Below are 26529 nucleotides of genomic sequence, written 5' to 3' on the forward strand. Positions count from 1 at the left end.
ACGTGGATTCCTCACATGGGGGGGTTGGATAATATTTTGAGATGTGTTTCCTTCCCTAAAATCCCTTTTCTTGCCTCAAAATGGACTCCAGTGTCCCAGGGTGGGTCACCACAGTCCAGAGGACAGAACTGGCGTGCCGGTGTCCCTGGCGTTTTACAGAAGTCCTGAAAAATCTGGAGGATCTACTGAGAAGGTACAAGGAAGGTGAATTTGCACATCGAGACGGAGGTCAGGGCGCCGTGCATGTGCGCGAGAGGATGGGACCCAGCAGCCCCAGGAAGGACCCCACGTGCCCGTGGAGTCATGACTCAGGACACCGGCCGTGACCCTATGCATCCTGGGCGGAGAGGAGAAAACCCCAAGAACAAGAGGAAAGCTCCCAGAAACTCAGTGGATGGACAAGGACGCTGACCATAGGCGGGCTGGTCAGGGATGCCGTCTGTCACCCTCTGGGACTGGCCGCCAGCCCCAGCCCGCAGTCCGGCCACTACCCTTTTCAGGTTCACGCACGGTTCCAGACTCCTCCTGCTAGCTGCCGCTTTCCCGCAAACCCTTACTAGAAACGTGAGGATTAGAGAAGGAAGACGGACACAGACCCTGGAGGACTGAGAAGCAGAGGGTGAGCTGAAATGACAGTTGGGTGGTCAGCAAGTCGGCAGACATCTGGCCTCATGGTTGGAGCTTGTAAAGCCTGAAGGTCGGCCCGCCTTCCCCCGCCGGAGGCTCTGCTAGAGCCACGACTTCGCAAGGCCACTGGCCCTCCATCCCCAACGCCGGGAAGCCCTCCAGCCTTGGCGCTGCCACAGGGCCGGGAGCTGGGCCCCGGGGGAGCAGATGGGGGCGCTCCGCTGGGATCACGGGGGGCCTGCACCGCGCCACGCATTGTCGTCCAGCCCCAGGGACTTCCAGAAAGTACCTGCAGCAGCCCCGCAAGAAGGAAATTTCTGGGCTGGGCGAAGGGCTATGGATGCTTGCTGGTCTCGGGACTCCTGCCTCCTCAGCCGTCCCAGAGGAACGAGGAAGGAGCAGGCTGTTCCCTCGAGCTCGCATCTGCCTTCTGTCCCGCAAGGGTCTCCTCTGGTGTTCAGGCTGCGCGCGGCCCCTGACACCTCGTTGCACCAGGAACAAGTTCTTGGCAAGCACTGAAAGGCGACAGCTCCATTTTTGACTTCTCCCGGGTGTGTTTGACCCACTTATCAGTCCCCAAATCCACTCGCGTCTGCCATCTGTGGTGGTCTAATTCTGTTATCACGTCCGCTTCGCGCTGACGGTTCTCGATCGTCCGTGTTTATTCTGGTCCGACGTCCACAGCTGGACTCACTTGCAGAGAATCTGACCCCCCCCCCCCGAGGGGGGGACGGGGCCACTAAGGCTCCGAGCAGTGCTTGGTGGCAAGTGTATGCCGTCCCCGTGGGCTTCCTCAGGTCTGGACCCTCACCTCCTCCCACCGTGTGGGCTCGAGCCTTGGACCGCCACCCAGTGAACCTGCCTTGTTACCGTGGCCCCAGGACACTGACACAGGCTCCCCTCTTGGGCCCTGCATCTGCGTGGCTGCAGGATGACCAGGGACAACGCTGGGGCCGCCACCTCAGCTGGGACCAGGGCCTGGAGGGTCTGCAGAAGCAGCGGCCGGCAGCCATCCCAGTCAGAATAAATGCATAAAAGCACCTTATTCTGTGACTGTACTTGTGGGTTTAAAAAGGCATCTTTACTTCCCTTAACAGCTGAATGCCCAGAGCACCTTTGGGAACCCCTGGGAGTCCTCTGCTGAACCCTAGTGACCTCTGCTCTTGGCCCGGACCTGGCGACGTTTGTGATAAAGGGTGAGGCGGGTCGGGGGAAGCAGCTGCCACACAGCCCACTTGAGAGCGTCCCCTCTCCCCAGCTTCAGCGTGCGGGCCACCTTCTTCTCCTGAGTCGCCGCGCCTGTGCCGCCCGCCATGCGGGGCTCAAGCCCCTGTTGCCCCCGGCAGACCCCCGGCTGAGTTCCCGTCAGTTGGAGCTGAGGCCAGGGCCCCCACCCAGCACACAGCTCATTCTCTCTCCGGCCACGTGGGGGAGGGCGGAAGCCCCCGTTTAGGTCACCAGTCGGGGCTGGTTCTGTGGCTGGCTCCCCAGAGGGTGCTGCTGAGGGGGCTTGGAGACCCCTTTCCTCCCCATAGCCTGAGGCTCTGAGACCGTGGTCAGCAGGGATTGGTGGGATGGGGTGGGGGGCAGCCCTGGCCACCAGCCCTGCTGGGTCCGGGGACTCTGGGGACATCATCTACCAGATGCCATGTGGAAAGAAGGACACAGAGCAGGTGGGTCTGTTTGAGGTTCCCTGGCTAAAGCCCCCGTATTCCCAGGGGGTTGTGCGGAAGCCTTTTGCCTGGGAGGCTGGGGGTTCCCTCACCGTCCCGGTGGGGGTTAGGTGGGTCATTGAGCGCACGCCGTATTCTTGCCATGGGGCCATTCCCAGTCGGAGAAAGGGAAGGTGCCCTGGGCTCTGCCTGGGGGTGTCTGAAGGCGCCCCCGCCGCTGCCCACTGCCGCCCCCGCAGACCCGCCTGACCTTGACCCTGGCTCCGGCTCCACCCCCAGCCTTCCCCCCGCCATCCGCCCTCTGTGGTTTGGGAAGACACCCCTGAGGCCTGGGTAGCAAGTGAGAATCTAAACATCGCCTTGGTGTCCCCTTGAAAGGCTAAGCCCTGGCCGACTCCGTGGCTCTCTCCTCGCCAACCGCACTGGCCCCCAGTTGGGGCTGTTCTCGATTTCTAACTTGGTTTCCGTTTGGTTCCCTCTGGGCCTGTTTTCCTGGGTCGTCAGCAGAACAGATCTCAGCTCTTCCAGCCGGCAGCCCCCGCCGACACCCACACACCGCCTCTCCCTCACCCTGTGGGTCCCGGCCCCCGCCCACCCGCCCCGACAGGCTCCAGGCCGCTCCATGGCCCATGTCCTTTGTCCATCGGCCAAAGGGGGTCATTAAACTAGACCATTCTCGGCTGCTGGGGGGTCTTTTTTCTACAGGGACACCAAAGAAGGAAGAGCATCGAGGACAGAAGGCAGCAGAGCCGAGATTAAGCCACAGACACCCTCGCGCTGCCCAGCGGGCAGCCCCTCGACGGTGGCCTGGGGCGGGGGTCTGGGGGTGCGTGAGGGGCCGAGGCAGGTGGGCTGGGGTGCAGCGCCCAGTGGGCAGGGGTGGGGACTGAAGTAACGGCGAGATGGCTCAGGCGTTGGACCTCAGGTGGACGGACCGGGTAGTCATGACCTCTGTCCCCACACAGCCTCGCGGGTGCGTGCTTGGCTCACGGCGCTCGTCTGCCCAACAGGAGTGCGAGGGCGGCCCCAGCCCGTGGAGGACCCCCTCTCCCCAGAGAAGCTTCTCCTCCCGCAGGTCTGGTGCTTTCCGTCCTCTCCGTCCTCTCCCGCCTCTCGATCTCGTCTTCTCTCTCCCGCACGAAGCGCGGACTCGGAGTCTGGCGCTTCTCCGCTGTCAGCCGGTGGGCGTGAAGGACGATGTCCTCATTCCCATTCGGGGCCACTTGTCCTCTTGCGGGATGCACGTCACGCTTGTTTGGTCTCCTACTGTCGGTTTCGGGCTTCTGCTAGTGTAAGCCTGGACGTCAAGTGTACCCTGGGTACACCCCCGAGGCAGCTGGCTGGGCAGAAGGCTATGGGAATGCTCAACCTGCTGAAATAATGCCAAGTTATTTTCAGAGACGAGGGCCTCCGTTTCCATCCCCGCTGGCCGTGCGGACGGGACGCCACGTCTGCAGCCTTCCCAGCACTGGGTGGTCAGACACCCTTAGACCGCACATCGAGTGGCTACGAACCGATTTCCGCGTGGGGTCTTCGTTTCCTTGTCCCTGATCGTTAATGACTAAGCCTCCGTTCAGATGCGTGTCTGGTGGCCAGTCTCCGGACCGACAGCCGGTCTCTGAGCAGCGGGTCCTCCCACGGAACTCTACTGCCGTTGCTGCGCCTTCCGTGCGGCGCTCCTGTGTGTTTCAGTAGCTTTGTTCCTGGGTATCTTACGTTTTTGATCTATTCCTCAATGGCACCTTAAAAAGCTTCCCATTGTCGTATAACACACCTCCTTAAAGGTGCAAATATCACGAGTTTACGGCTTAATGAATTTTCACTGAACACACCTGTTTCACCTACAGCAGCTCAGGAAGTACCAGGCCAGCCCCCAGAGACCGTGCAGGGAGCTGTCTTCCCTTCCATGCAATGCTTTTTTCCCCCTTTCTTCCTTCCTTTTTAAGACTTTATTTATTTATTTGCGAGAGAGCAGAGAGAGAGCACGTGAGGGGTGGGGAGCGGCAGAGGGAGAGGGAGAAACGGGCTCCCCGCTGAGCAGGGAGCTGACTCCGGCCTCGATCCCAGAACACTGGGATCACGACCCAAGCCCAAGGCAGACGCTTCACTGACTGAGCCTCCCAGGCGCTCCTCTTCCGTTCATTTCTGCCCCCACGAGTAGCCACAGGTCACCTCGCTCACGCTTGCTTACTGGGTACTTTGTCATAATGGACTCCCACAAAATGGAGGCTTTTGGTCAGGGGGGCTTTTCCTCAAAGCAGTGTGAGGAAGTCGACCCAAGTGTCGCCTGTGGTCATGGACGCTCCTCCCAAGTGTGCCTATATCACAGCTTTTCCTTCTGTTCAGGGACGTTGGGCCTGCGTCGCTGGGGCCGTCACACACAGGGCTCCTGGGCGTGCTCTCGATGTCTCCGGGGACGCACGCGCTTGTGCGTCGCAGATGCGCCCTTGGAACGCAGTTGCCGGTCCCACAGCGCACGTAAGCTCGACTTCATGAGAAAATGCCGGGCAGTTTTCCAAAGAGATTTGAGCATTTTACTCCCAGCAGCAAGGTCTGACAGTCCCAGTTTTACCACATTTTTATCAACAGGTTCTATTACCAGCCCCTTGGTTCTGGGTGTGAAATGGTATCCTACCATGGTTTTAATTTGCATTTTCCTGATGGCTAAGGAAGTTGGGAACATTTTCACATGCTTCTTAACCCTTCAGATTTCTTCTTTAATACCGTGAGCTTACAGCTCGTGGCAATTTTAACAGAGTTCTCTATGTTTTATTTATTGGTTTGTAGTGTTCTTTGCATATTCAGATATGAGTCTTTCATCAGACTCACCCATCATGGCGTCTTCTGAACTTGCTTTCCGTGAGCAAGAGTTTTAGCTTTCGATAAAGTCTCATTTACATATTTTTTTCTTTTGTGGTTAGTGCCGTGTTTGTCCTATTTTAAAAACCCTTGCCTGTCAAGGCCTTGTTTTCTTCTGGGAAATTTGAATTGAGCTTTCAGAAGTTATTTTTTGAGTTTCGTATGAGTACAAATCAAAGTTTATTTTTTCCCATATAGAAATCCTGGAGATTCAGCACCGTTTATCGGAAAGACTTTCCTTTCCCTGTTGAATTACGTCGATGCCTTTTCTGAAAATCAAGTAACTGTAAACACGTGGGTCTGTTGGGATTTTCTAGTCTGTCTCCTTGATCTGTTTTTCCTGTGCCGCACCACATTGTCTTAATGTGGGACCAAAATCCAGTAATGCCAGCCCTTCGACAGTATTGTTCTTCAAGATTGTCTCAATATTACAAGGTATTGGTATTAAGTATAAATTTTGAAATCAGATTGTCACTGGAAAATCTGAAAATACATGGAGATAAACAACTCATTTCTAAATAACACATGGATGAAGGAAGAAATCTCAAGAGAAATTTGAAAGTATTTTGAACTACGTGAAAATAAAAACAAAACCTACCTCATTTGTGGCGTGCAGTGAAGCAGTGCTTGCGGGGAACGGACAGTGGTGAGAGCACATGACCAAGAAGCAGAAAGATTTTAAACCAGTCACCTAAGTTCTCACCTCGGAAAACTGGAAAAAGAGCAAATTACATCCAAACTAAGCAGAAGAAAGTAAATTAACAAAAATTAGACCCGATGTCAATGCAATTGAAAACAGGAGGACATCAGTAGAGAAAAATCAATGAAACCAAAAGCTGTTTCTTTGAAAATATCAATAAAATCATGAAATTCTAGCTGAGTTAAGGAAGAAAAGAGAGAAGACACAAATTACTAATATCAGAAATGAAAGACGGAACATCACTACAGATCCCATGAACATTAGGAGGATAAGAGAGGAATGTTACAGGGGTACCTGGTTGGCTCAGTCACTGGAGTGTCTGCCTTCTAGTCATGATCCCAGTATCCTAGGCTGGAGCCCCACATTGTGCTCCCTGCTCAGTGCAGAGTCTGCTTCTCCCTCTCCCTCTGCTGCTCCCCCCTGCTTGTGGTCTCTCTGTCAAATAAATAAATAAAATCTTAAAAAAAAACAAAGAAAAATGAATGTTATGAACCACTCCTTGCCCACAGACCCACAGATATGATAACTCCAATGAAATGAACTAATTCCTTATAAGACACTGGAGTGTTAAGTGACTGACATTAATCGTTTTTCTCTCTTTTTAAAAATTTTTTAAAATCAATTTAATTAATGTATAGTATATTATTAGTTTCAGAGGTAGAGGTCAGTGATTCATCAGTCACATACAACACCCAGTGCTTACTGAATCATGTGCTGTCCTTAATGTCCATCCCCCAGTTACTCCATCCCACAACCCCCTCCCCTCCAGCAACCCTCAGTTTGTGTCCTGTGATTAAGAGTCTCTTATGGTTTGTCTCCCTCTCTGATTTCATCTTATTTTATTTTTCCTTCCTTGTCCCTTTGTTTATCTGTTTTTTTCCCTTAAATTCCACATATGAATGAAATCATAAGGTATTTGTCTTTGACTGACGTATTTCACTTAACCTAATATGCTCTAGTTTCATCAACATTCTTGCAAATGGCAAAATTTCATTCCTTTTTAAAGATTTTTTAAAAAAATTTTTGTTTATTTGTCAGAGAGAGAGAGAGAGAGCACGAGCAGGGGGAGTGGCAGGCAGAAGGAGAAGCAGATTCCCCGCCAAGCAGGGAGCCCAATGTGGGTCTTGATCCCAGGACCCTGGGATCAGGACCTGAGCTGAAGACAGATGCTTAACAACTGAGCCACCCAGGTGCCCCAAGATTTCATTTTTTAAGATGGCTGAGTAATATTCCATTGTATATATATATGACATCTTCTTTATTCATTCATCTGACATAAAGCTTTTGATTGCTGAGGCATCCATTTCAATAAACATCTGTCTTCAATAAAAGTATCTTCGCCTGTATGACACAGTTACCAGCCCCCAAGAAAACCAGATAAGGAACTATGTCACCTCCAAACATGAAGGTCCCTCTTTCAGAAAGCTCTGGGTAATCTAGATAACTGAATGACCCCATATCTCCCTTCTGTTCCCTAATTCCCACTCTTATGCATTAAGTCATCCAATATAGAACCAGAAAAACCCTAGACACCCTGTTCTTGGACCCTAACAAAGGCAGAGCCCTAGGTTCATGTGTTCTCTCTTTACCTGTGATCTCATTGGGTCTGTGTAACCTCCAGGAACTGAGTAATAAATCTTGTTCCTCAAGGTACCTGATCCTTTTGTGGAAGTGCATCCCGTGACCATAAGAATACAAGGGTCAGTCCCCATACTGGCCCTGGTGGGGGACGTCTGTGGGATCACAGGAGTAACGTGAGGCCAGGGGAGTGCCCCAGGCATTCTAGCAAAGAGCATCACTACTGATAAGCTGGGACCGACACAACAAACACGGTGCACCAAAACTCACACAAGAAGAAAAGACCATCGACATAGGCCTGTAACTGTTAAAGAAATTGAATCGATAAGTAATAACCTCATGTAGGCTCACAGTGAATTCTACCAAACATTTAAGAAATTACTAAAATCTACAACAGACTAAAGAAGATCATTACATTATCCTATCAATAGACACAGAAAAAGCATTTGACGAACTACAGTACTCATTCATAATCTCTCAGCAAACTAGCAATGGAAGAGAATTGCCTCAAATTGATAATGAACACCTCCAAAAAACCTACAGTTAGCACCATAGTTAATGGTGAGAAACTCAAAGCTTTCCCACTAAGATCAAGAACAAAGCAAGAGGGGTGCCTGGGTGGCTCAGTCAGTTGAGTGTCTGCCTTTGGCTCAGGTCGTGGTCCGGGGGTCCTGGGATTGAGCCTTGTTCTGGGCTCCCTGCTCCGTGGGGAGCCTGCTTCTCCCTCTCCCTCTGCCCCTCCCACTGCTCATGCTTGCGCGCGCTCTCTCTCTTTCTCTTATAAATAAATAAAATCTTAAAAAAAGGAACAGGCAAGGGGTTCCCTCTCAGCCCTCCTTTTCAACATTATACTGGTAGTCCTAGCTAATTCTTTATTCTTTATTCTTTAGCTAATGCAAAAAGACAAGAAGAAGAAGGAGAAGAAGAAGAAGTAGCAGAGGAGGAAGGAGGAGAAGGAAGGGGAGGAGAAGGAGAAGAAAAGAAAGCGTACAAAGATTGGTAAGAAAGGAAAAAAACCATCTTTGTGTGCAGATGACATGATTGTGTAGCAAATTCATGAGTTGCTGGTAAACTCCGGAATTACTAAGCAATTATAACAAAGTTACAGATGCGGGTAGTATACAAAGTCAATCACTTATATGCCAACAATGAACAAGTTGAGTTTGAAATAAAAAAAAAATAATACCACTTACATTTGTACCCCCAAAATGAAATACTTAGGTATAAACGTAACAAAACATGTATGAATTCTACATGAGAAAAACTATAAGACTCTGATAAAAGATATCAAAGAACTATAAAAATAAATGGAGAGATATTCCATGTTCATGAATCAGAAACCTCAAAGTTCTTCCCAACTTTATTTATAGATTCAATGCGATCCCAATCAAAATCCCCCAGCAGGGGCACCTGGGTGGCTCAGTGGGTTAAGCCTCTGCCTTCGGCTCAGGTCATGATCTCAGGGTTCTGGGATCGAGTCCCGCATCGGGCTCTCTGCTCAGCGGGGACTCCTCCTCCTGTCTCTCTCTGCCTGCCTCTCTGCCTACTTGTGATCTCTGTCTGTCAAATAAATAAATAAAATCTTTAAAAAAAAATCCCCCAGCAAATTTTTGTGTAGATATTGTCAAAACTGATTCTAACATTCATACTTAGAGGCAAAAGACTCAGAATAGCCAAAACAATGTTGAAGGAGAACAACGATCAAGGACTGACACTATCCAACTTCAAGACCTCCTGTAAAGCTACAGCAATCAAGACTGTGTGGTCTAGCAGAAGAACAGACAAATAGATCAACGGGACAGATGGAGAGCCCAGAAACAGACCCCCTGAAATACATATACGGCAAATAAGCATAATGAAAAGATGCCGCATATCATATGTCATTCGGAAATGGCAAATTAACACAACAATGAGATTCCACTACATCCCTGTTGAGTGGCCAGAATCTGACACCGGCAACACCAGTGCGGATAAGGGTACAGAACAGCAGAAACTCTTGTTCGTTGCTGCTGGGGATGCAAGAGACGGCCACTTTGGAAGAGAGTTGGGCTGTCACTGACTAAACACACTCTTACCGTAAGACCAGCAATCGTGCTCTTCCGTATTCACCCGAATGAGCTGAAAGCATGTCTGTGCAGTAGCCTGTACGCACGCGTGTACAGCAGCTTTGCTCACTATGGCCAAGCCTGGAAGCAGTGAAGACGTCCTTCAGTCGGCGAGTGGGTAAACGGGTTGCGGCACAAGCAGACATCTGAGGACTACTTAGTGCTAAGAGTAGTCTGTCCAGCCATGCAAGGGCCTGGAGGGATCTTGCTTTTCTTACGTGAAAGAAACGAGCCTGGAAGTCTGCATACTGTGTGGTTCCAAGCGTGTGACGAGTATGTGATGGTGAAAAGTCAGTCGTCAAGAGTTCGCGGGGAGAGAGTATGCAGAGGTGGAATACGGAAGATTTTAGGGCAGGGTCAGTGTGATTCTATCCATGTCATTATACATTTGCCAAAACTACAGAATGTACAAGACTGAGAGGGGACCCCAGTGTAAACCGTGGACTTCGGGTGATTATGCTGAGCCCGTGTAGGCTCGCTGACTGTGGCAAACGTACCATCTGGTGCGGAGTTTGGGTAGTGGGGGAGGCTGGGTGTAGGTGCAAGGCAGAGGGTCTATGAGAACCTTCTAAACTTTCTGCTCAGTTTTGCTATGAACCTAAAATTACTATAAATTTGAAGTCTATTCCCCCCCGAATCCGGTTTCTAATTTCTTTCAAAATAATGCTGAGATTTTGATTGAGATGACATTGTGTATAGGTTAGTTTGGAAAGATGGGCATCTTAACAATACTGAGTCTCCCAATCCAAGAATATGCTATATCTCCAAAGTGCTGGGTCTGCTTTAGGTTTTTTTAAGCAAAGTTTTATATTTTTTCTATAGATCTTTGCACATCTAAATTAATTCCCAATAAGTTGATATTTTTCATGCTATTTTAAACAGTATCTAAAATTGTTTTCCAAAAGTTTGTTGTTATATAGAAACATTGGTTTTATTGCATAGGTGTTTTATCTAGAGAATCTGCTAAATTTACATATGCAACCATATCATCTGGGAATAAAGACAATTTAAGTTCTTTCTAGTCAATATTTACGCCTCAATTTCTTTTTCTTGCCTTAGTGCACGGGTTAGAACCTTCTGATTAATATTGAACAAAATGAGACTTTCTCCCAACTATTTTGAATGTTTCAAAATACAGTGAGGTTGATGGGGCACCTGGGTAGCTCAGTCAGTTAAGCATCTTACTTCAGGTCAAGTCATGATCCTAGGGTCCTGGGATTGAGCCCAGCATTGGGCTCTCCACTCAGCAGGGAGTCTGCTTGTCCCTTTCCTTCCTCTGCCCTTCCCCCCACTCATGCTCTCTCTCTCTGAAATAAATAAAATCTTTTAAAAAACACAGTGTGGTTGAGCAAATAGTAAAATACACACCCATATGTAAATAACTGTTATTATTTTGCTGTTTTTGTTCCCTCCACTCTCTCTTTCTCTCTCTTCTCCTCTTCCTCTCCTATCTGAAAGACGCACATACATTTTCCCCTCAACCTTCCATGAGTAAAGTATTGGCAGCATGATGCTTAGTAACTCAGTTCATCGCTGTGCCTCTTCTTCTTTTTTTTTTTTTTAAGATTTTATTTATTTATTTGACAGAGAGATCACAAGTAGGCAGAGAGGCAGGCAGAGAGAGGAAGGGAAGCAGGCTCCCCGCCGAGCTGAGAGCCCGATGTGGGGCTCGATCCCAGGACCCTGGGATCATGACCTGAGCTGAAGGCAGAGGCTTAACCCACTGAGTCACCCAGGCGCCTCCACCATGCCTCTTCTAAGGAAAAAAGATAATCACCTACATCACCACAATACCATTGTCATACCTAAGCAAAGTAACAAAGTTTTCTCTTATCTAATTTTTGGAACATACATAATCTTTCCCAATTGTCCTTTATAGCTTTTTTAAAAGAAAATAGTTTCATTGAGCTATAATTCATGTGCCATCAATTCACCAATTTAGAATGTACAATTCAATGGTTTTGGGTATATTATTAATTTCTAAAATTGTGATAAAATATGCATCATAAAGTTTGCCATTTTGCCTACTTTTAAGTGTACAATTCAATGGTATTAATTAAACTCACAATGCTCACAATGTTGTGCAACCATTACCACTATCTATTTCAAAACTTTTGCCTCACCCAAAATGGAAACTCTGTGACTATTAAATAGTACCTCTCCCCATTCTCTACTACCTTCAGTCATTGGTAACCACTAATCTACTTTATGTCTCCATTAAGTTGCCCATTCTAGATATTTCATATAAGAAGAATTACACAATTTGCCCTCCTCTGTCTCACTTATTTCACTTACTATAATATTTTCAAGGTTCATCTCTGTTGTTGCATGTGTCAGAATTTCATTCTGTTATATGGCTGAATAATATTCCATTTCATATATTTATAACACATTTTGTTTATCCACTCATCCCCCCATGGGCCCTTAGATTGTTTCATCCTTTTGACTGCTATGAATAATGTTGCAGTGAACATTGTCAAAGTATCTAACAGATATACTTTGTGTGTGTGTGTGTGTAATTCTATTGTGATGTGTTACGTTGATTGATTCTCTTATTTTGAAAAATATTTGCACCCTTGGAATAAATCCCACTTGCCCATGGTGTATAATTTGATGAAAGCTGTGACTATAAATCTAAGAAGCTCAATGAACTCAAAGTATGATAAACTCAAAGAGACCCACACTGAAACACATTATAATCAAACTCAAAGACAAGGATGAAGAGTTTTTAAAGCAATGAGATGTGACTCATCACTTAATAAAACTAACAGCCAATTTCTTATCAGGAGCCATGGATGCTAGAAGACAGTAGGATGACATATTTAAAACGTCGGGGGAGAAATCCCAAACAGCCTGCCAAAGGAGGATTCTGTATCCGGAAAACTGTTCTTCAAAAAAATGGGAGAAAGTAAGACATTTCCAGATAGACAGAAGCACAACGAGTTTATTTCCACTACAGCTGTCCTACAGGAGATGCTACAGAGAATCCTTCAGGTTGGGACAGAAGGACACTAGACATAGCCAGAGACCACAAGAAGGAGTGAGGACCTCTGGTAAGGGTGAGTACATGGGCAAATTATTGTATTCTTGGTTTGTAGCTCCACTTTTAATTTCCTATCTGACTTAATAGACAAATGTATTAAATATAAGTCTATATATTGAACAAATAAGGTACACTTGTATAAACACAGATTGGCAGAATGGATAGCAAGCAGGATCCGGGTGTATGCTGTCTAGGAGAGGTGACCTTGATCTAAGGATGCACAGGTTGAAAGTGAGAGGATGGAAAAGATTTTACACACAGTTAGTGACCAGAAGAGAGTGAAGTGGCTGTGCTAATATCAGACAAGATAGATTGTAAGTAAACAAACTGTTACAAGAGGGGCACCTGGGTGGCTCCGTTGGTTTAGCGTCTGGCCCTTGATTTCGGCTCAGGTCACAGTCTCAGGGCTGTGGGATGGAGCCCCGTGCTGGGCTCCGTGCTCAGTGGACAGTCTGCTTGAGATCCTCTCCCTCTCCCTCTGTCCCTCCCCCAGTTTGCACACGCACACGTGCACTCTCTCCCTCTCTCGAATAAATAAATCTTCAAAAAAAATTGTTACATGAGACGAAGGACATTCTGTAATGATAATAATAATATCATGTGACCGTGATAAAGGGTGAGCTCACAAGAAGATATAATGATTATAATTACAAATACATACACTAGGGGCAGCCGGCTAAAATAATTACACACTAAACTTCAGTGCTTCTAGATAAAGGAAGCAAGCACCGACAGTTCACAGGGGAAGTGGGCAGTTATACAACAACATGGGGACCTCGATGCCTCGCTTCCAGCGACGAGCAGAACACTGAGACCGAAGGCCAACGAGGACTCGGAGGGCCTGCACCGCACCACGGAACTGGCTGGACCGACAGCCTAGCCCCAGCAGCACACACGTTTGTCGCCAGCGCTCACGCCAGCCTCCCCAGCGTTAGGTCCCGGGGACTCGGCCTGCCCTGGGTGGGCCAGCAGTGCACTAAACAGCCTCGCTTGGAGTCTGTAAATCTCCAGGGCCCGAGGTTCTTACCAACCCAAAGGCAGGTTGTAAACTGAAAAATTTTAAGGAGGAAGTAGCATGATCATCCACTTCTAACATATCACTCTGGCTGCTGACGAGATAAGAGATCCGAGTGGGACAAGATTGGAGGAAGGAACAAGAGTTATTTCGAAGTCCTCCACGAAGATGACAGTCGTGAGGCCAGGGAGTGGCCGAGGAGATGGGGAAGAGGAGACAAATTCAAGATGCGCCACATTGGTGACTGGTGTTTGTTACTGAGAGCACGTGAGGTATTTGACTTCTATCTAGTGTTAGGTATTTGACTTCTTTCTAGTATGAACAACTGGGAGGACATAGTTGTTTCCTGCACGGGGGATGCTGGACGGAGGAGCGGGTTTGGGGGCAGAGTCATGAGTTCATGATTGTTGTCTCAAATGACATTGTAAAGAGTAGTCCTGGCACCCAGTTGCCCTACTAAGAAGTTGGGCTGCTCCAACCTCCCGCCAGTGGCTTAGGAGGGTGTCCGTGAAGCCAAGAATTTATTTTAAGTTTTTTAAAGGTTGTATTTATTTATTTGAGACAGAGCAAGAGAGGAGCGTATGAGCAGGGGGAGCAGCGGGGAGAGGGAGAGGGAGAAGCAGGCTCCCCGCTGAGCAGGGAGCCTGATGTGGGGCTCGACCCCAGGACACGGAGATCATGACCTGAGCTGAAGGTCGGCGCTTCACCGACTGAACCCCCCAGACACCCTGAAGCCAAGAACTTAAATGGTTTTCCCCAAAGGAATCTGTGGTTTAGCTATAGGACGGCAAACCTAGATTGGAGAAAGATCAGGTACGTGTGGTGTGGGAGGTTTTCGGGAGCAGCGGCGAAGAGTGCACGCTCACTGGCCTAGTGGCAGCTTGCCTCCTGCTGCCCGGCCAGGAGCGCCACTGCCAGAGACGCTTCCCCCAAACTGTCCTGTGTCCAGTCCTCCTGCCCCAGCTGCCAGCACCTGCTCTCCCTTGCCCTGGCTCCACACCCTGGATTTGGGCACTGGGGTGTGACCCTGCTCTTCCCTACTCCTGTGGACCCTCAGCCACTTCTAGAACAGCCGCCTGCCGCAGACACTTGCATTTGGGAAGCTGCTGTCAGAAGTAACTCCTTACGTGGGGGAAATCGCTCTCGTTAATGACTGGCAGGGGCGGAAGCTAGGGCACTGCAGGAAGCCCACCCACCCCAGGCTTCTGTACACCATTCGGACTCTAGAACAGCAATTCCGGTTTAACTGTCTTGTCCCTGAGGCAGTTGGCATGGTGGGGCTGCTGCCCACCTTCCCTGGCCCCTGCGTGCTGCTTCTGAGCCCAGATTGTCTGCAGATCTGCTCGTCTTGTGTCGCGGTCCCCTCTCTCAGTCCTCGGTGCGTGTCAGCGCTCAGAGTTTGGGAGGAATGCAGGAAAGGTAAAACTTGCAAGACTGGGGTTTGCCTTCTAGTCAAAGAACTCTGTTTCTCCGCTGAACGGGGGCATCAGAGAGGCTGAGATTACTTATCCAAGGGCATTTGACTTCTCTCCGTGTCCACTTCATTGTAGCAGGTGGGCCGTGAGGTCCCTCTTGGAACCTATAACATCAGCAGACAGGTAGCAGAGAAGGGAGCAGAGGCATTCAGTTGTACATAAAGTCAAATTTCCCAGAACCCAGGGTGTAGGGCCCAGTGTGTTCCCTCCCCGTGACGGTAACCGGATCCTATGGGGGAAGGACACACTGTAAGGACAACATGGGTATTTCCACGTCACATCGTAGGATTTTGTAGAAAATAGTTTTGTTGCCGTCTTAGCCAGGGCGGCGTGGTCCCCCAGGAGCAGGCTTTCAGAAGGGCTGTGCTGTGAAATGGCAAAGACCGAGGGGGGTTTATGCATTGCAGAGGCCAGTGGGCAGTGCGGGCAAAGGGTAAGTAAAGAAAAGGGTCTGAACAGTAAACAGTAAACAGGCTGGTGAGATCAGCTTCGGTCTAGAATTTGTCAGCTCAGAGAAGTGCTTTCCAACGGGCTGTGGCTCCAGCCTGCAAACGATCGTGTGTCACGCAGGTCTCTTAAGAGGCAAGTGCTGGGAGCCCAACGCATAAGAGGGTCCAGGACAGGCCCTCTTTCCAAGAAGCTGGACCAGAAATTTTCCAAAATGAATCCTGATGTAAGGAAGAGTAAGGACGTCTCCATGGGTCTAGGAGGCGGGGTGAGGGCTGCAGCCTTCCTCTGCCAGTGGGGCTTAGGAGAGGTGACCTCTCTGGAGAGGGCCGGGGGTTCATCCTGAGGCGGAGCAAGCCCATGGACTTACTGATATTTTATGAACCAAGTTTTCTAAAAATGCCTGTGAATTTCAGCAAAGAAAATGTCCCCTGTACACATTAGGAACATTCTCCTGTAATAACTTTGAGCCCCTGTCCCCATCCCTGTTTTCTCACGTATTGATGTCACCATATTGTGACCCAAGAAGGTGGAAAACAGGAAGCCTGGAGACAGGACCAGTGTCTTCAAGGACGGAACCAAGGGCAAATCGGATACTTTAAATAAACACTTAGAATTCCAGTTTTCAAGGGATTAGAGCATATTCTCTCTTTAAAGGACAGTTTAATGGGGTGGGGGTGTGGGGATAAGGATTTGTATCACCCCGTGAGACTCAACAGGGCAGGGCCACAAGGAAAGAGGGAGTTTTGGGGAGATGTGGACCTTTCCTGGGAAGATCTAATCACTTTGTTCGAATAAACAGAAGAGTACGGTGGGTGACCACACAGGGCTGAATGCCAGCCACTGAGATGGGGACGGGCCAACACCCTGAACCCATGCTGTGCGTGTGGAGTGGGCGCTTGAGGCTCAGCCGGGCGAGGGGCGCGCAGGCTCGCTGCTCACCGGGGCCGCATTTCTAATGTCCAGTCTAGCGACTTCAAGGCAGGGCAGCAGTCGGAGGGATTTGATCTTCAACCAAAAATTTTAGAAATTCTGCTACCTTTTAACACAGAAATGAGGGTTCTGTGCTGTGTTTGATTATAGAGAGTCAAAAAATAAAAATCCCATTCAACTCTGCCCTTTTCCCACGTGAGCCAGAGCTCCTGGAGCCACCGCCCGTGGCCATAGCCCTCGCGCCTTCTGTGGGTTTCACCTCAGTGAGGTCTGTGCGATGTTGCTTAAAACCTTCGGGTACTTACCCGGTGCGAATGTTGTTGAATTACTGAAACCATTTTATTTTTTAGATTAGTTTTATTTTATTTATTTATTTGACAGGGAGGTCAAAAGGAGGCAGAGGGAGAAGCAGGCTCCCCACTGAGCAAGAAGCCCGATGTGGGACTCGATCCCAGGACCCCAGGACTGTGGCCTGAGCCCCTCAGGCGCCCCAGAGTTCCTGGAATGCTGAGGTCACGGGGAGGGTTGGGGCTCTGTGCTGTGATCTGCTCCTTCTGGAAAGGCTTTCTGCCCTGCGTGCTTGGGTCCATGGGCTGGGAGTCGGGTTTTCCGCTGCTGCTTGGGGGCAAGGATGCCAACACGGTACAGAGTAAAGCGATATCATCCGAGGAGAGTGGAGCTAGGACAGGTGACCCCTGGAGGGACAACATGAAGGGTGCAGGTTCTGACTCCCCAGGGGCCTGCTAAGGGGCCAAGAACTTCACCAGCAGAGAAATAAGACCATTCGGCACGCAGGAATGTGCAAGATTTTGCTTCTCCTTCATGACCCTCACCGTCCACCTTTCCTTGAGGCTCATTCTGTGCTAATCTGCCCAAAGAAGGTGCATGTTTCTGCCATCTCTACGAAACCAGTGTGGAGTCCGGTGTTCGCAGAAGCGGCCGGTTGGCAGAGAAGCAGGAGTGGACGTGAGCTGTGCTGGGGTGTAAGAGAACAGCTGCCCTCACAGCGGAGAGGCGTTCGCTCTGCTCCTCTCTGCACACGGCCTTGCAGCCCTGAACTCTGGACTCCAGCCCGCCCTCTGCTGGGATCTAGCCTGCGGGGTGGGCTCCAGGGAAGAGGCGACTCCTGGCTCAGAGTCCGCCAGGCCCACCCAGTGCCCGAGAGCCAACTGGCTGCCTGATTTCCCTCCTGAGCGCCCACCCGCAGGCAGGGTGTAGACACGGAGCCCGCTGGCCCCCCAGGTGGACGGGGCCTGCAGCGCTGTGTGCATGCACACCCCATCTTCTCCGCTCACCTACTCTTGCGCATGGGCAAACACGCTCACTGCACAAACCCAGCCTGCCTTTCTCTTCCACAAGTACACTTGCACACGTGTGTACACACACCACCTCTTCACGTGTGCACACCTGCCTTTCTTCCTCCGTGTGTGTATAGCCACACACGCACGCGGCCGGCCTCTATCCAAGTGTGCACACACCTCTGCCCTCTCCTCCAAGGACACGCACGCCTGCACGTGCATACCTCCAACCCCCTCTCCGAGTAAACGCCTGTGCGCACAAGATCTACCCTCCTTCCGCCTGCATGAACACACACCCACACACTCATGTATGAGCACATGCACACACCTGGCCCCTCTCCCTTGCGTATACCCGCGCCCAAGCACTTGCCCCCTCCCCCCACGGCTGCACACCTCTGCTCCCTCTCGGAGTGTGCACGCACACCGGCACTAGCACACTCCCGGCCCTTCCCCAGGTGCGCGCACACGTCTGGTCCCTCGGAGTGTGCACGCACACCGTCACGTACACACCGCCTGCCCTTGTCCAAGTGTGCGCGCACACCGGCACGTTGCACACCTGTGGCCCCTTTCCAGGTGTGCGCGCACCTCCGGCTCCTCTCCAAATGCGCGCGCACCCCCGCCTCCCAGCGCCAGACCTTCCGCCTCCGTCCCCGCCCGGCGCGCACGCGCACCCGCACCCCCGCGCGCGCGCAGCCCATCCCCCTCGGGGCGCGCGGGCCGCACCGGCGGGAGGAGGAGGAGGAGGAGGAGGAGGAGGAGGGAGGCGAAGGCGCGAAAAGGCGCGCAGGCGCGCTGCGGGAGCCGGCCCGCCGCCCACGTCACGTCGCCGCGCCGCGCACGTCACGCCGCCCGACGCCCGCTCGCAGGGTGAGCCCCGCGCGCCGGCGCCTCGCAGGGCAGGGACCCCGGGGCCGAGCGCGCCGCCGGGACCCCGCCCGTGCCCGCGCGCCGGAGCTAGCCAGGTGCGGCGGGCCGGGGTCCCGCGGGGGGCGCGGACGCGCGGGCGCCCGCCCCGGTCCCGCCGCCGTCCCGCCGCCTGTGCGCGCCGGCTCCGCGGCTCCCGCGCCCCGGGCCCCGGGCCTCCCAGTCCGCGCCGCCGTCGGGGGCGCCCCGGCTGGCCGGGCGCGGCGGGGTCGCGGGCGGGCCGGGGCCCGGGGAGCGCCGGGGGGGAGGTGGAGGCCTGCGGGCGGGGCGCGGGCGGGGGCCGGGGGCTGGGGGCTGGGGCGCCGGGGTCGGGTCGAGCGCCGGGTGCAGGGGCCCCGCGGGCGCGGCGCGGGGTGGGGGCGGCGCTGACCTGACTGCCGGTTCCGGCGCGGGAGGCGCGCGCGCGGCGTTGGGGTGACAGGCCCGCGGGGCCGGAAGCCCACCTGTCACGGCGGCCGGGGGCGGCCGGCTCTTTGTGTGGGCCGGTGGGCTGTCCTCGCTGGCGGGGGGCGCGGGCGGGCGCCGGGGTCTGCGCGGGAGGGAGGGCCGGGGCCCCCGGGGGGGTGCCTGGGCCATCGGGGTTTTCATTCTTACTCATTTCTTGTTTCCGTCCTTCTTACCAGAAAAATCCGTTTTCTTCTGCGGAGGGCGAGCCCGGACAGCGTCGACGTCGCGGATCTGGTAACATGGCCAAAGATGTAAGTGCGGGGTCCGCGCGCCGGCCGTTGTGGCCCTGCGCCCGGGTGCGCCCGCGTGGACGGCGGGGGCCGGGGCCGGGGGCTCGCTGCGGGCACCGCTCACCCCGCGTGTTCGCGGTCGGCGGTGCGCTTAGGGACACGCGCACCTGCTGGCGCGGAGGCGAAGGAGGCAGGTCGGCGCTCCGCACTCGCTGTGGCCACGTTTTCCTTTTCCGTTTTTGTTTCTGCCTCAGAAAAACGAAATTTGGTGACTAATGAAATGTGAAAAGTCCTGCTTTGGCTTTTTCCGTATTTGTCAGTTTTAAGTTCGTTCCCAGAAGCAGGCTTCTAGGTCCCAGAGCGGTCTGTGGGCTGCGCCCCGCGGTTCTGGCTGCGCCGCGGGTCCCCTGGACATCTCCGCAGGGCGGCTTAGTACGCGTTGTTCAGAGCTGGATGCGGGTCCGCCCGCGCCCCGGGTGCCCCTGCCCGTGCTGCCCTGCAGCGGCTGCGAGCCGGACCACCGCTCTGCAGAAGGCCGCGCTCAGGGCCCCGCTGGGCACCCAGGCCTCCAGCGATCCTGCCGTCGGGCGCGGCGGGCGAGAGCACGCGCTGGCACCCCGCCTGCTGGGGTGTCAGTTCAGGTCAGAGTCTGTGTCCCATGGGAGCTGGCGGCATGAGCGCGGGCCGCATCTGCGGATGGCCGGTCCCGGCCCGGGTGTGTACCCCCGGGGACGCCCGACACGGGGTGTGTGCTCAGTAAAGGAGTCTGGGTGCGCGCGCTTTGGGAGCCGCGCTTGCGGACTTGGTTAAATGTGATCCGGAGGCCCTCTTGGAGCCCGGGGGACCTCTGCCGTCTCCTGCAGCCCGCACGTCCACAGCAGCAGCCTCTGCAGACTGCAGGGCAGCCTTTGGCGGCCCTCTGTCTGGTGTCCCTGGAGCTGATGGGGGGTGACACACTGGAGGGGACAGTGGGGTAACTGAGGCGGAGAAACAGCACAGAGAGGAAGGGCCTCCCGGTCCTGAGAGCTGGCGACATCGAGTGTAGCTGGAACCGGGTCTCACCCGGCCTGGTGGACGGGGCTGGAATGGGGGGTGTGGTCCAAGGAAGGGCGATAGGCTTTCTCTCTAGCTGGCTAGTTTTTGTCACACCAGGGGGGTGACGTCTGAATTTGGGAAGGTGACTCTGGTGGCCACTGTTGGAGGGGAAGCAGCCGTAGGTAATTTGGGTGGAGGCCCTCTGGTCTGAGCTAAGTGTAAGACCAAGCCCGCCAGGATGGGTTGGAGCTGAGCCTTGGGTTGAAGGGGGTGGGCTGGGACCCCAGCTTTACAGAGCTCTGGGGTCTCTGTGGAAGTCTGGAGGGGGCTGGAGGTAGGTTCTGGGGGTCACAGTGAAGGAGGACAAATTTAGGGGACAGGGACAGGTCAGCCAGGCAGGTTTTGGTGAGGAGAATCCGGGGAAATGGCGTGGTAGCTCCCTCCCTCCATCGGAGGCTCAGGGACGCCAGCGGATTTGGGGCGCTGGATGGCTTGAGCCTGTTCGCTGAGGGTGGTGGGGTGGTGGGCGTGGGCAGGCTGAAAGGGCAGGAGCCGCCCGTGAGGGAGAGGGGCAGCCAGTTGTAGAGGGCCTAGGGAGGGTCAGCAGGCCGGGGGCAGCGATGGCCTTCCTGACCTGAGTGGGGACCTGGGCAGGCATCTAGGCGCACAGACCGCTGCTGTAGGCTAACCCCGAGCCGTGTCCCGGTGGAGGGGCCTGATGTCGTCTGGGAAGGTGGGAAGAGCTGCGTTTTTCACTCCTGTTGTGGTGGGTCTCGGTTTAGAATTGACACGAGCCGGGCCCATGGCTCCTCTGTGCCTCGTGTTTGCCTCATTTGTCAGCATGTGGGGACGAGGGGGAAATGCTTGTTTTGTTCATGCGTCCATCCTGTCCGTCCTTTGCGGTTTGACGAGGGCCCGTGCCCGGCGGAGAGAGCGAGGTGTACCGTTTGGCTGCTCTCATGAAGCTTGCAGGGGCCAGGGGGCCTGGAGCGGTGTGGGTGGGGGGATGCTGGGGGCACAGAGGAGGCCCCGGGTGGGGGTGTTGGAGCAGGAGGGGAACCAGGGGCATGAGGGGGCCTGATGGCATGGGGTTGGAGGGGGCAGGGGTAATGGGGAGGCTGGGGTGTGGAAGGGCCGGGTGTCGGGGGTGGGGGGGAATCGGGTTTGCCCCAGGGGCAGGAGAGCGAGGGGGGTACCTGGAGGCATGGGGAGGCGGGGCAGGGGAGGCCGAGGGAGGAGGCCCCCGAGGAAGCTGCGCTCTTTCTCCTGCAACAGGGGGACAGGAGGAGCGTGCACGTGGGTGTGTGGGGCCTGCAGGAGCCGGGCCCGGGGCCCAGCTGCTCTGACGCGGACCGCACCTTGTGCTTTCTGTTGCTAGCACACAAATAAATATTTATTTGTGTTTAAAAGGGGTATCTAAACAAAACGCTGTCATCCCTTTGCTTAAAAAAAGCTTTGCATTTTCTAGCAACGCGTGAGAACAAGGCTGGTTCCGTGGTGATGAGTCGTGAGTGTTGCGTCCTGCAAGCGCGTCTCCACCTGGAGGTGTGCGTGACAGGAGCGAGTGGGCTCCCGTCAGGGGTCCTGGGGGCAGGACCCCGCCTGCCCCCCTGCTTCCCTGGCTTGACTCTGGCCTGACACACAGAGGGCCACGCGGCCTGGGGCAGTGCGTCGGCATGGAGGCCCGCTGCCTCCGTCTCCAGGAAGATGGCCGGGCCCGAGGGCTGAGTGGGCTGTAGGCCTTTGACCTTCGTTTGCAGGGATTGTGTTGGTGTAAGTGGGCAACGAAAAATTCAGACGGTAAAAATCCAAATTCTGTATTCGTAGCTGGTGTGGAGAGGAGGGAGCTCCGCTGGCGCAGAACAGTGTGGGAACGTGAGACCCCAGCGCAGTCACTCCCAGAGGTGGCTGTGAGCAGCGGTTTGGGGCTCACTTCCAGAACGCAACAGGAGAGGGATCCGGGGCAGGAGTTCCTTGGCTGTAGAGATGGCCACGCAGGGACGGCGCTCCCTCCTGCGGTCCGTGGGGGCCGACACCTGGGGCTCAGTGCAGCCAGCAGGGCACTGCCTCGCCTCCCACCAGCGCCCACGTGGGACCCCTGGCTCAGCCCTCCACCGATGAACGCTGTGGGCAGTGTTTCTGCAGTTCCTCGGAGAGAGTCTCGGCTGGGCAAGGCACACGACGGCGACATTTCAGTTGCCACCCTTGGACTGCGTGGGTCTCTGCTCCCACAGCCATGGACCCGTCCCTCCACCAGGGGGTCTCATCACCCCGAGAGGTGAAAAATGTGGATTATTTACTGATCGATGAAGCTAGGTATCGGAATTCCGTTTTGTGCCAGCCAAGGCTCCCCTGGACACAGATCACAGTCGGGAAGGCTCGCCGGGCTGAGACGACAGTCACGTTTTCAGCACGGACAAGGGCTCCAGAGATGAATGTTGCCTTCAGAGAAAATACAGAAATTGCAGTTGCTTAGACATGCTCGTGTGTTAGAAATTGCCCTTGGGAGAAGTAGGAAGGGGAAGGCCGCTGACACGATAGTGTACCTGGACGCGCGCCGGGTGTGCGCCCGTGTGCTGTGTGGGTGGTGCGGCCCCCAGAGGGGGCTGCGGATTTTCTCAAGGTCACAGGCAGAGCCCAAACTCCTCGTGAGCCGCTAGAACGTCCGTGTTCTTGTCCTCGTCCGGGACTGCGAAGGTTTGTAAAGAGTAGGGAGGTAGCCTGTTGTCGGTAAGATCACGGAGATGCTGCTGCGGGGGGATGTGGGCAGCGGCGGCGCTTCCTGGGGTCGGCCCTGCCCCTGTGGGCTGCCGGTGTGCAAGCCCGAGGGCCCCCTGCCTGCGGGGAGCCCGGTCGGGCCGAGGGCAGTGCGGTGGCAGCTGCTGGAGGAGGGCGTCTGGGTCCCTCTGCAGATGCATGGCCTCCGTTTCGAAAGCTGGTCTGTGACTCCACTTTGTTTCCTGTGAGTTTATGGAAAATTCTCTGAACGTGTCGAGAGCTGGAGGCCGAGGAGGAAGGCGTCCCGTCTAAGCTTTGGAGGGATGGTGGCGTGAGGCCTGCTTTGACACCCCTGTGAGACTAATGAGCTTATCTAAAAATACACGTACTGAGTATCGTTTTTCAGACCCGGACCTCGAGGCTGAAACCGGCTGACGCAGAGCGCGCGGTTTCCTTGGGTCTCGGCTGGAGGGCGCTGCGGGATGCGGCTCCGACTTGCGCAGCCGTGGCGTCTCGTCGGACGTGGAGAGGCCATCAGTGAGCGCACGCAGGTCACCAAGTGAGGGGGCTGTGGTGGCGGGCTCGCTCTTGCCCGGGCTTCTCATGGTTCAGAATTCGGGGTGCACTGGGCAAACTGGGATGGGGTCCCAGGCAGGAAGCTCGGCTCGATTGAGGGGTCAGCGTGGAGCGTCTCGCCATCGAGCAGTGTCGGACGAACGAATTCCTGGGTAAAAGGGCCCTCACAGAGTCAGCTCTGTGCTCTCGGAGTGTCTCCGAGGGCTGGGGAATGGGCCCGCAGTGTCTGTGCCCGGCCTGGCTGGCGGTGTGACTTCTGGGGACACCTTCGTCACAGACCACAAAGCCACCTTTCTGAAAAGCTCTTCTCTTTAGGCGTTTGAAACGCCCTCCCACTCTTCAGTGGAGCAGTCAGGAAGCTCTCGTTCGGAATCCGTGCCTGGCTTCTCCTGCACTCAGCTTCGAGGCGTCTGTGAGGAGGGACTGGGTCCCCGGGGAAGCGCGGGCGGGAGAGCAGGTGCTTGCTGGGGGCCGGTCGTCTGTGCCATGGGGTGTTGGCGCGGGCTGAGTTAGAGGTGGGACCCCCCCCAGGCACCTTCTGGCTCAGTGTCGTGACATGCCAGGGAGCTGCACGCGCTGCCCGCCCGGATGCCGTGCCGATGTGCCCAAGGTCCCCCGTTCCCGTGCTTTCTGGCCAGCTCTCAACCTTGCACCGACCTGTGATGACATCCGGGGCGAAATCCCGGACGTGCACCTGCGCGCGACACGGCGGACACGTGTGTGCACGCGTGCCGTCTCTGAGACGCTGTCCGGTGACTTTTCAGAACGACTGTGGGTCGTGCTTACTTTCCACAGGTCGTAGCAGAGAGCGCGTTGTAACGCATTTGGCTTGAAACTCACTTTAAAAGCCCAGAAAACTTGCTCCCTTTGGTAGGTAAAGTTTTAAATTATTTTGTTTTAGTTTGCATTTCTCAACAGAGAAGTTGCGTATTTTCTCCTGCGTGTTTCTCTGCGTGTTCTGTGCTCGCTTTCCCAGTGTCTGTGTCCTGTCGAGTTGCGTCCACGCGTTATGAATTGGGCTGTTAAACCTTTGTTCATCGTTGCACAGTGGAACGTGACCATTAGGTTTTCCTTCGTCATTCTGGCTGGAGCAGAGCTCTAAGATGATTTCGTTGTGGGCCTATGGGAAATGTACCTTGGATTCATACCCTGAATTGTAAGGGTCCGTACAGGTGGTTCAGGTGGTTTAAACGTCTGTGCTGTGTTTGGCGGGTTTGTTTATGTAGCTTATCTTCTCTCAGGGCGACGTTTGGACCCTCTGAGGGCGGCGTGCAGGGCGGCAGCCCGTGTTCCCGTAACTTCTGAGCCTGACAGTGCGGCGTGAGGGTGGCCCGTTGGGCCCGCGCAGCCCTGTGTGGCATCTTCCTGTTTGGAAGGACTCATGGCATGGATTCCGCCTCGAACGGGTCTTATGTTTCTCTTATTTTATTTGCTTTTCCAAAAAATGAGGATTTGAGTGACCATGTCGTATACTTCCTGTATCAAAAGAACTAAGTCCTAGTTCAGAGGGAGGGAGGGAGAGGAGGGAGCTGTTTATGTAGGAGTCCAACCTGCCAGTCTGTCCCGGGGCTGAGCGGGGGTCCGGGGTGAAGTCCCGCGCGGCTACTGTGCTGCGCACCTCACGGTTAGCCCAGACCGTGCGGAAGGCGCTCGCTCCGGGGGTCGTCAGCTCTCCTGCACTTCTGAACCCCTTTCTTTCTTGCTTTCTTTCTTTCTCTCTCCCTCTCTCTCTTTCTTTCTTTTTACAGATTTTATTTATTTATTTGACAGGCAGAGATCACAAGCCGGCAGAGGCAGGCAGAGAGAGGCAGAGGGAGAAGCAGGCTCCCCGCTGAGCAGGGAGCCCGGTGCGGGACTCGATCCCAGAACCCTGGGATCATGACCTGAGCTGAAGGCAGAGGCTTAACTGACTGAGGCCCCCGGGCGCCCAACCCCTTTCTTTTTGAAAATCGAGTGATGAGATACAACATAGAAGATGAACGTTTGCCTTAATGTTGCGTAAATAAGTAGGCTCTCAGTAGGCTGGCTGTGGGTTACGAGGTGTCCCGTCCTTGTTTTAGGGTGCCCTGATGTGCCCTCCCCCAGCATAAGCACCAGCTGAGGCAGGAGGGAAGTCACAAAATTAAACAATCTCACGGGGTTTTGCAACTGCAGGGAGCTTTGAAACCGGGCTTGTAGACGCAAGTGCTGGAGCACTTCCCAGCCGGAAGTGGGGACTCCTGGGGGCACCTTCCTCCCCTGCACGCACCTCTTCCTTCCCTGACAGATGGGACAGTTGCCCCGTATGGAGCTGCATGGCCACGTGTCACTCTGGGGGCAGGGGGTAAGGAGGTGGTTAGGGTGCAGGTCAGTGTGTCTGAGGCCTGAGGCCCTGACCTTGCGCGTCCTGGGCTGTGCCGTGGAGCGCTCCTTCCCGTGGGAGGGAAAGGGCCCGCCTGGGAGGTTGTAAAGGACTGGTCCTTGCCCATCTCCCGGCCTCGGAGACTTGCACTCTGTTGAAAGGGACGTTGGGGGTCTTTCTGACAGGGAGAAGGTGCCCTGCAGTGACTTTCCCAGGAGAGAGGTCAGAGTAGCGTGTTCTTAAGTTTGCTGGTGACGTGCAGAAATGTCTCCATCTCTGGCTCTTACTCCCAGGGAAGCCTATGGCTCTGGACCCCACCGCCCTGCCCTCGAAGCCACGGGCCCGTGGGCGTGTCCTGGAAATGCGGTCTGTGTCGGGACGAGGCAGGGTTCCGAGCGGACCCTCCCTGCGGGCTCTGAGTCCAGCTGTCCCTGTTGCTGAGTCCTCTCTAGGCTTGGTGACTTGTCGGTAGAGTGAAGGTGACAAGTGTCCTGTCCCTTCCTCT

General features: G+C 54.1%; 1 protein-coding gene across 2 annotated transcripts in view; it reads left to right on the plus strand.

Moving 5' to 3' along the window:
* The first annotated feature begins 18597 nt into the window (after window positions 1–18597).
* The window catches only part of LOC111146891 (transcription factor Dp-1), a 44204-nt gene continuing 36272 nt past the window's right edge, over window positions 18598–26529 (plus strand). Inside the window, exons 1-2 of one of the 2 annotated variants that reach the window (XM_022502615.1) lie at window positions 18598–18620; window positions 19301–19375. In XM_022502615.1, the coding sequence (XP_022358323.1) occupies window positions 19364–19375 (12 nt within the window). In that variant the 5' untranslated portion in view covers window positions 18598–18620; window positions 19301–19363. Of the gene's footprint in view, window positions 18621–18648; window positions 18716–19300; window positions 19376–26529 lie in introns of those variants that run through there. The other variant, XM_022502614.1, reaches the window with a different exon arrangement.

Source organism: Enhydra lutris, unplaced genomic scaffold, assembly GCF_002288905.1.
Source record: "Enhydra lutris kenyoni isolate GAN:26980312 unplaced genomic scaffold, ASM228890v2 scaffoldscaffold15, whole genome shotgun sequence".
Taxonomy (NCBI): domain Eukaryota; kingdom Metazoa; phylum Chordata; class Mammalia; order Carnivora; family Mustelidae; genus Enhydra; species Enhydra lutris.